At 52.1% G+C, this 10,344-nt stretch overlaps 1 protein-coding gene across 3 annotated transcripts in view; it reads right to left on the bottom strand.

The window, feature by feature from the left end:
* The window catches only part of NFX1 (nuclear transcription factor, X-box binding 1), a 98,845-nt gene that overhangs the window by 39,719 nt on the left and 48,782 nt on the right, over nt 1-10,344 (bottom strand). For all 3 annotated transcript variants that reach the window (XM_085876639.1, XM_085876641.1, XM_085876638.1), the window contains exons 17-20: nt 9,684-9,760; nt 9,097-9,195; nt 7,606-7,647; nt 7,073-7,159 (exon numbers count right to left, since the gene is read on the bottom strand). In XM_085876639.1, the coding sequence (XP_085732765.1) occupies nt 7,073-7,159; nt 7,606-7,647; nt 9,097-9,195; nt 9,684-9,760 (305 nt within the window). The remainder of the gene's footprint in view (nt 1-7,072; nt 7,160-7,605; nt 7,648-9,096; nt 9,196-9,683; nt 9,761-10,344) is intronic.

The following is a 10,344-nucleotide window of genomic DNA, read 5'->3' as shown; positions in this document are numbered from 1 at the left end:
TGCAGTCTCTGGCTCAAAACAATGCAGGTGACAGGGAACGTGGCTGGCTGCTCACACGCAGTCCAAGGCCTTCCCTTTTGAACTGAACTCAGTGAACCACAACGGTGCTTGGGCTGCACAACGCAGTCTCCGTGCCAGCTCAAGTGGCACACGCAATGAACACAACGAATGGATGCATGAACGGTTTGAACTGAATGCAGTGAACCACAACGGTGCATGGGCTGCACAACGCAGTCTCCGTGCCAGCTCAAGTGGCACACGCAATGAGCACAACGAATGAATGGATGAATGGATGGACGCAAAACACGGTGCACGGGCTGCCACTGCAGGCCCGTGTTGTAGCTGCCAACAGGGCAGTTCTCGCAGCTTGCAAACTGTTGCCTTGATCCTGGCGCACATGGAAATGAACAGGGGGGGCAAAGCAAAATTGAACGGGGCTGGTGAACATGGGCAGTGGGCATGGCATGGCAAAGGTGCAGGCAACACAGCCCGCAGAAGAAGGCCGCTGCAGGCAAACACAGCCGGCAGATGAACTGGCCGGCACAGGCCTTGAAGAAAAACAGCCAGCAGATGAACTGGCCGGCACAGGCCTTGCAGAACACAGCTGCCGATGAAGTTGGCCGGCCTCCGCCTTGAAGCAAAACACGGCCAGCCGATGAAGTTGGCCAGCCTTTGCCGTTCAATGGAGGTTGGTGGAGGGAGTGCGGTGGTGCTGGCCACTTGGAAGGCGGGCTCGGACCTACCTACCTGTCTCCCTCCCAACCTATCGCCTTTGCCTGTCACTGTACATACCCACTCCCTTAATTTGTCAAACCCCAATTTAGCCCCAACTTATTTTTTTGTTGTTTTTATTTTTACTCCCCACTATAAATCGTCCCCTAACCCCCTTTATCGTCCTTGTTCGGCTAACCTATCCTGTCACCTAGCCTACTCCCAACCCCTACGTTCCCTTCCCGGAGGGGAACAAGGGAGAGCTAACGTCCTGTGTCGAGGCCCAACGAAGCCTCAGAATGGCCTCCCCAGAGTTCGGCGATCTTAACACCAAGTGGGTCCAGCGGCCCACAACGACAGCGAGGGGATGGATGGTGCGGAGGGGTACATCTCCTAATCTATCCTAACCATTTAACTGTTAAACTACCCCGGGGCTTTCAACAAGCGCCTCTCGCTTAAACTATTGGTTCTAGCAACCCAGATTCCCGTCGCCTGTGTTGGTGTCCTTACAATTTCGGGCCTCGCCCCCCAATTTTCTCTCCGTGCCCTCACACGGTCTCCTGGCTGGGACACGTGGCTCCCTTTGGCAGGCACGACCCTCTGCCGAATCTCCCGCTATGGCACCCCCGGGCACTACACTGCCTCCGAGCCTACCAGCTCCCTAACACCGGGGAGTGCCCCCATGGCACCTCCCCTGAAACGCACACGTGGCAGGCCGGCCTCCCGGGCCCCTTTCCGAGGGTCACCCGTGCCCACAACACTGCCCACGCGGCTAATGGCGCCCCGGGCCCCCGCACCAAGCAGGCGCACCCGTGCCCACTACTCTATCCCGGCCCCCCATGGGCCCATGGCCTACCACGGCCGACTAGCCTGGTGCCCGGGGTACCCACTCAGCGATACTCACCTTTCGCAGCCACGCTCCCAAGCCCGTCAACAGGGCTCCTGCACCCCTCCAAATGGGTCTCGAGCCTACTTTCCCACCAACAGCAAAACGACCTCCATTTTTCAATTTGACTAACCCAGCTAACTCACTCTACACTGACCCCGGGGTCCCTTGGGCGGGAGTCACTCCTCCCCCCAATCACTCATCGCACCATGCATTCCCCATTCGCTCCATACACACAGACCCGCTGGCCTCACTCACTCAACATGTACACGTACTCGCCTCACAACTCTTCAACACACACACCGCTGAACTCTGCCATCCTTCTAACTACATCCCCTAACTAACTCGTGCTCCCACGTCGTCCTTTAAACTAGTAGCACGTTCCTTTTAACACTACGTAGCTAAACTACGTCCCCTCTACACATTCACAGTCTGTCTCTGTCTCAAATAAATCATTTTATTTCCCAACCTAAATCTGGCTACAATCCCTCTAACTAATCCATTCCACGGACTCCATGAGGACTTACCCCTGCCCCATGAAGTCGGTCTAGCTAAGCTAACCCTTCCCCCTAACTAGTTTTCCATCCTGTGCCCAGGGTAAGGGGGTCTTCCACCCCTTGCCCAGGAATCCTTTGCACCCGAAAGTGAGGCTTGGCTTTTATTTTTTTTCCATGCGCAGCACCTGCGCGGCAACTCAGAGCTCGCGCACTTTGCACCTGCCCGTGACGTCATGCAGCTGCACGTGTTCCTCGTCCCTCCTTGGACGGGACCATCCGGCAGAGATACCCCTCCTGCCGGATTCCAACCACACGTGCAGCCATGGCGTCACCGTGCGCATAAAAAAAACAAGCCCCACGTCTCGAGGGGTTCCCCACGCGAACACATGTGCTTTGACCGTTGGAGCTGAACACACACGATCGCGTGGAGAACCCGTCCGGTCCAAATCCATTTACCTGCCTAAACTTTGTCCGTCCGCGGGATCGGCAAATCCACCGCGTGCGTTTCCGGACCGGGACTTCACTCTCGCAAGCGAGCACGTGGTGGTCTCGTGCGTTGCACAGCACGAACCGCGTGCTCACTGCTGGGTGAACCCGGCACGGTCCTCGAAACAACTACAGCCGCTACCCGGCTTTCGTTTCTCCCATGTCGCCGTCTCCGTCTCCATTCCACACACGCATACCTGCGTGTTACGACGCACACAGTCCACACCATTAAACTCACACCGGGAGACGCGGCTGCGTGCTCCCGCATGCCAACCGACATCTCCCTCACATACCGCTCTCTCACACACACGGTCTCCCTTGCACACAGCGACCTTGCACACGGCCGTTCACTCACGCGTGCCTCACTACTCTCACACCGTGCCTCATCCACACACGCGGGGGCACTCACCCGCGGTACCTCACTCATACACACGGCGACACTCACACACGCGGTCTCTTCCACACACGGTGCCTCACCCACACACGCGGGGGCACTAACCCGCGGTGCCTCACTCACACTCCGTGCCTCATCCACACACGGCGTGCTGGGAAGCACGCACTCTGGCACCATCGCCACCACACCACTCACACGTGGTGCCTCACTCATACTGGCCGTTTCACTCACACACACGGCCTCACTCACACACGGTGCCCCATCCACACCCGGCGTGCTGGGAAGCACGCACTCTGGCACCATCGCCACCACACCACTCACACACGGGGTCACTTCCACACACGGTGCCGCACTCACACCTTGCACCACACACACAGGGACAACCACACTGGGGATTTGTGTCCCCACAAGGGTCTCCGGGGCCTCTACACCCCCAAGCTCTCCGTGCACCCGTCCACAGCACTCGTCCCCTCAACCTCGCAAAGCACGACCGAACTCACCTGGTCGTGACTCGCCTCAAGGGGGCATACTCCCTCCCCTCGTTCCTGGAGGAGGCCATCCAGGTGCTCGCACCGGGTCCCAACACGCTCCGCGAGCTCAACCCCATTGTCCTCCACTACCTCCGTGTGTGCGTGCGCGTCACTTACCCCGTCTTCATCGTGTAGTCTTCCCTCTATCGTTCCCATCTCCCGTGTCTCTGCCAACTCTTCACCCTTTACCTCCCTTGTCTCAACTATTATTTCTGTTGTCGTCACCTCGTGTCTCGTCTCACACGTTTTGGTCTCCCCATTTAATTTTTCCCTTTCGGTCATCGTCACGACCCTCGCCCAACACGTTCCACGAATTATTTTTTCACCCGCCTCCACCGCGGGCCTGTCAGCCGTTGCACCCCCACCCAGCTCGTTTGCTCCCACACGTGAAGTCGCCATTCCCAGCTCCCTGGTCACGGCCTTCATGCCCGCCTGCAGGCATCGGCCCATGTTCTGCGTCTCACCCCGCAGCTCTTTCATGTTTGTTTCCATTCCGTTCATTTTTGTATCCATCTTTTCGTTTATTTGTTGTGTATTCGCATCCATCGTCGTTTTCACTTCATTCATTTGCTTGTTCATGTCTTTCATTTCGTTTTTCATTTCATTTGTGTTTGCATCCATTTTTTCGATCATTTTCGCATTCATCTTTTCGTTCATTGCCGCCAGCATGGCGCATAGCTGGGCCATGTTGGATGCACTCAGCTGAGCCGTTTCGGCAAGGGTTGGGGAAGGGTCTTGGTGGAGAGGGGGGAGGTGTCATACACCGCGGCCGCTGCCGCACCCACCTCGGGCCCTGGGTTCAGTTGGGCGAGTCCGTGTTCCTGCACAATCAACATTTCCTGCTCGGGGATTCCATCCTGGACCATGGACTCTACATTATTACACATATACATTTCTAATACCCCCGGCTCCCGCTCGCCTTGAGACGCCATCTTGCTTCTCGTGAAGGGTTAATTTCGCTCGCTCGTAATTTGGAGGGAATCGGGGGTCGCTTCTCTCACCCCTGGACCGATTCCCGTAAATTTAGCCGGAGACAGGAGAGCCCGTTTTCCTGTTCTCCGATACCAGTGCCGCGAGGAGGGCGATGAATTTGTATCGCACGACCTGACACCAGTGTTGCGGATTTCGCGCCCGCCGGCGTGCGACGGCCACGTAACTCGAATCGCGGCACGTCGCCCACCGGACGGACAATCCAGTCGTGACCCTCTCGGACTAACGCCGGGAACCAGTCACGGGTGGACCTTTCGGTCTCACCGCGATCGAGCCAATCAGCCCCCGCGTGGGATAGGGTTGCTCGCCAAATTCGAACTACCTAAGTACCCACGCGGAGGGTAGACCGGGCGATCGCACCTCGCCGCAGGTCGACTTCGGACACGGGCCACTTAAGCGACCCGTTCCGTACTATCAGAATAACCGAGCGGTGTTATCGTCGACCTCGACGGTTCGATTAATCATCGGGCGTATTCAGCCCACTACCAACCCTTTACGTGAAGCAAGATGGGGATTCAATGGAGGAAAAGACGAAGCGAAGCGGGAAACAGTTCAACAATAAAGCACATTTATTCGCGGCACACGGGAAGCACACAAATACAATTCCACCAAAAGCACACAAAAAAAAAGAAAACAATTCCATTTACACAAAAAGCAAACATAAAAGTGAAAACACAGTGCAGAGCTAATACCGACTACCGAGCACCCGGCAACACTTATACAATTCTACTTCACAGACGGCGCCGACAACTCATACCCAAAACCAAGGAAAAGAAATCCCCCAAGAATGAGGCAGGCCTGAGGCCGAGACCGGGTCGGGCCTACCCGTCTGGTGATGAGACGCGGAGCGGCGATGGCCCCGCAACCCGCGGGCCTCGTGGACAGTGCCTGGCAGGGGGTGGGAACGGGGCCCCCTTGGTCGCACTATCTCAGCGCGGGGGGAAACAGGAGGGGGGTTGCTGATGCTCGGGGTATAGAGGATCTTTATTATCCCTGGCGTGCGTCTCCACCTCGGCCAGGTCGCGCTGCCGGCCTCCCGCGGACGTGCAGCTCCTGGCACCGACGCGAGCACCCCCTCGTCCGGCTCTCTTCAGCTTCTCCAGCCACTGCAGGCTTCGGGCTCCAGTCTTCCACACTCGTCCCCTCCGTTCCGACTCCTTCTCGTTCTCGACTCCTCGTTCTCGTTCGCGACTCTCTTCTGACTGACGAACACCGTCCTTTTATCCCCCCGTAACTTCGCCTTTGACCCCCTCCCTTTGACCTTTCACCTCGCTCCCCATTGGCCCGAGAAAAAGTGGGCGTGAAGGCTTTTTGATCCACAAATTTGCATATATCGATCGTTCTGGAGGCGGGGCCAAATCGCCCCTCGCTCACCGATTGGACGGCAAAAAGTGGGCGTGTGTCGTTTTTGATCCGTTTTTGAAGCACAAAATCCGTGATTTTGTACACGCTGTTCGACGCGCGTTCTGCATGAGTCCAACACCGGTACCCACAGCGGGGCAAGAACGGTGGCAATGCTACGGTTGTGAGGTGTGCGTGAAGGTCGTGGCGGTTGTGGTGAAGCGGTGGTTGTGGTCGGTGGTTGATGTTGTGGTTGTGATCATGGCGGTTGGTCCAAAATAAAGATAGTAAAAGAAAAACGGCTATCCTGAAGAGTCGCAGCTCGCATAAATGACATGTATTCCCACTAGACAACGGGTTTGGGCCTAACTACACATGCACTTACCAAGATACCTCACCTAAGGGACCTGAATGGTGGTTTGCGAATCTGGTAACCACAACAATATATATATATACATATATATATATACATATATACACACACACACACATCTATATATATATATATATATATATATATATATATATATATATATATATATATATATACATATACATATACATATATTTGGCCTGTCTATCAGTCTGTCTGTCGTGTTATAACTTGAGAACAGATTAACAGATTTCAATAAATCGAACTATGGTGGATTGATTCAGGGAACTCCCAGGAAGGTTTGTGATGGAAAAAAAAAATTATGGGTACACGTGGTGAAACTGCATTTGGGAGAGCAAAGATGGGACAGAGTTGGGAGGGGGAGGTTGAGACTTTGGGGGAGAGTTGGGGTTGAGAAGTTGTGGGAAGGGTGGGGAGGGGGTTTGAAGGCTTGAGATGTAGAGGGGATTGATACCTAAGTGTTGGGAGGGGGAGGTTGAGGACTTGGGGATTTTACATTGTGCGGTTGTTCCACAGGTCCCTGCTAGTTTCACAGTCATGCACTGGGGTTAGTGTTTATCGAGATCCTGTGTTGAGTGATATATAATACTTGGAGAGATGGGGAGAAAAAGCTGATCATATTGCAAATTATTACATTATTACCATGCATGAGAGGTTTCCATGACTGACAAGCAAAGTCTAATTACAGCAAAGCCTTTTTGGAAAGCCACAAGACTGCTCTTTCATTCATAAGATAAACATCTGTTGATAAAAGAGATTAAAGAGCAGTTGTTTTCAATTCAATCAGGAACAGCTTTCATGAAAACAAGCACATTTAAAAGCTCAAAAGGGAAGAATTCTTACCGTGCTTCCTCCTTGAGAAAATCTGTGTAGCCTGCTTTGTTGAAGGGATTCACATTGGGGTCAATCTTTAGAGCCTCAACCAGACGCCTGAGTCACACACACCGAGGTATAATCTGTATTAGTACCGGCTTGGAACTATGTTTCATTGTCACAAACTATTATTGTCTCCTGCCCTTACAAGGTCAGACAGGGCATATTAAAATGAGCTCTGACCGACCCACAGAACAACCGATCGTCTGTCCAAGCACTTTTTGTGTACGCAATATTTCAAAACCTGGTCAAGATTTAGCTTTCATCTTGCAGATATCGATTCCTCACACCACCCAAAAGGCGGGGGACCTAGAGTATCAGCTCCTCGTTTTAAAATTATCATTACTAATGATAACAGTTAACCGAAATGAAGTGTATGACTGCCATTAACTACAAGGGCACCAAATCGCTATCATTATTTGATCACTAAAAAGTTTTTCAATGAGGGTTCATAGTCAGATGGATGTTAATCGAGAAACCACAAAACATTTTGAAACACTCACCTGTTCCTTTCTAAGATCGCACATTCCTCTGTGCACTCCAACCTGGTTAAAAAAAAAATTAAATACAAAGCTGCAAATGGATACATTTCTGGATTGCTTGAAATTGGGGAAAAACAAACAAACAAAAACACAGCAAACAAAGATGCCATGAAAAACAACACAAGTATCAGCAGATAAGACTTGAATATTGTTTGGTTGCTGTAACTCAGCTTGTACTGCAAGGTCCTTTTGGTGAATTATGTTGATTAGCATAGAACCCATCCTTATGGGTGGGTTCATTCCCCCAGAGCCATGGACAAGTTAAGTCCCCCAGAGCCATAAGCAGGTTCATTCCCCTGGAGCCACAGACGGATCCACGGACGGGTTCAATGCCCTGGAGCCACGGACGGGTTCATTGCCCTGGAGCCACGGACGGGTTCATTGCCCTGGAGCCACGGACGGGTTCATTGCCCTGGAGCCACGGACGGGTTCATTGCCCTGGAGCCACGGACGGGTTCATTGCCCTGGAGCCACGGACGGGTTCATTGCCCTGGAGCCACGGACGGGTTCATTGCCCTGGAGCCACGGACGGGTTCATTGCCCTGGAGCCACGGACGGGTTCATTGCCCTGGAGCCACGGACGGGTTCATTGCCCTGGAGCCACGGACGGGTTCATTGCCCTGGAGCCACGGACGGGTTCATTGCCCTGGAGCCACGGACGGGTTCATTGCCCTGGAGCCACGGACGGGTTCATTGCCCTGGAGCCACGGACGGGTTCATTGCCCTGGAGCCACGGACGGGTTCATTGCCCTGGAGCCACGGACGGGTTCAGTGCCCTGGAGCCACGGACGGGTTCATTGCCCTGGAGCCACAGACGGGTTCATTGCCCTGGAGCCACGGACGGGTTCATTGCCCTGGAGCCACGGACGGGTTCATTGCCCTGGAGCCACGGACGGGTTCATTGCCCTGGAGCCACGGACGGGTTCATTGCCCTGGAGCCACGGACGGGTTCATTGCCCTGGAGCCATAAGAAGGTTCATTACCCCGGAGCCACGGACAGGTGAACTCCCTGACTCGAGCGCAACAAGATGTCACTACATCCGTTTGTTCACCGGAAGACCACTATTTTGGAGGAGACGCAAAATGAACAAATTAACATACAAAAATGATCATTGGTGGATTCTTGCTAAATTTGTGGTGATGCCTTCTAAAGCTGTTTCAAACTATTTTAGGCTTGCCAAATTAAGTCTTGCCTTCAGCCCTTCTCCTCCATAAGGGCAGACAGACGACATACCATGTCACAATGGAACTAATAATTGTTAGTAAATGAAGCAAAGCTGTCTATAAAATTCCAATGAACTCAGAATAATTTTGGCCATCAGAGCAACCAAACAACTTCAAGGCTTAAACAGCTTCATTAAGCTCCAAAAAAAAATTTAAAAAATTCAACATTAAGCTCAAAATAAATAAAATGAAATGTAGATTTCACCAAACCATCTTTCACTCTAATACCTGGACTGCTGGATTTCCTTCCCAGTTACTAACTTGCAGAGCTCAATAGACTCTCCAGGCTGTTCAGACATCTTGCTCACGAGTGCAATTGTAGCAACTCTGCAGGAAAACATGAAAATGCACAGAATGCTTATTCAAACTTCCCATTTTCACATTCTGCCTTGCACTTGCACAAATAAATAAACTAAAACAAATCTACATCAACGTTGAGTTGGCAGGCTGGCGCAAAAGTACACACTCTCGCCTTTAAGCGACTGACCTGGGGTTGAATCCCAACCCGGCTATAAACTGCCATCACAGGCAGGGTGATTCATCAGTGCGTTTACCGTCCCTCGGGTGGACGTTAAACGGGATGGTCCCGTCTGCCAGCATTAAATGGTGGGCGTTAAAGATCCTACGGTGTCCTTCGCGAAGAGTCACCGAGCTATTGTCGGCACCATGAACAAATTCCAGATTCCTGCTCTAACTACTGCAGGGAAGACAATGGCCAACCCACCCAATACAACCCATGCCAAGAAACTGCTCCGGTAGCACCAACGTCTGTAACAGAGTATGGTACATCAGAATAACAGCGTTGCAGCTACTACCTTTGGTAAGTTGTGCCAGAGAGCTGCCAACACGGGAGCTTTTCCTTCCTGTTAGCGCAGGGACACACCACGGTCACCTGCACAGAACAGATGCACCAGTAAATGAAACTCGCAGGAAGCAGATGTATTAATAATTATGGAGTGCCTGCTTCTTACAACAACAGAAAAGCAGTACCCACATGAATAACCAAACAGCTGCTGTGTTATTGGAACACAAAACAAAAATGGAGTGCAATGCTGAAGAAACAAAAAAAAATTGACACCTCTTTATGTGAGGATCCTCAGTTCAAAACACGTATATGATATGCATTTGTCTGTTGATTTTTTATTTTTGAACAAGAGTGAGGCTCATGCGAGAGCAAGTATTGTTGACTCATGTCCTTGAAAATTAATGTAAAAGTGCATTTATGTCTACCAATGTCTTTGGCCTGCTTGTGATTTGCATGCAAGTCATGAGGAAATACAATCCTGAAAAATCTCATGGAAGAGCGATGACACAGAACAAAATCAGGATGTAACATAACAAAAGCAACAGCAGAAGAAAGGGGGGGATAAAAACCAACAGCAGGGCAGAGTGAGAAGGTAGATGGAGATTGACAAACAAGGGATGCAGGTAATGACGAGGGGTAAGGGAGAACGCAAAGGTGGACAACATGGATAT

The sequence above is a fragment of the Eptatretus burgeri genome, chromosome 4 (genome assembly GCF_056783735.1).
Source record: "Eptatretus burgeri isolate ZD-2024b chromosome 4, Ebu_testis_v1, whole genome shotgun sequence".
Classification (NCBI taxonomy): Eukaryota; Metazoa; Chordata; class Myxini; order Myxiniformes; family Myxinidae; genus Eptatretus; species Eptatretus burgeri.
This window is presented reverse-complemented; position numbering and strand designations above follow the sequence as displayed.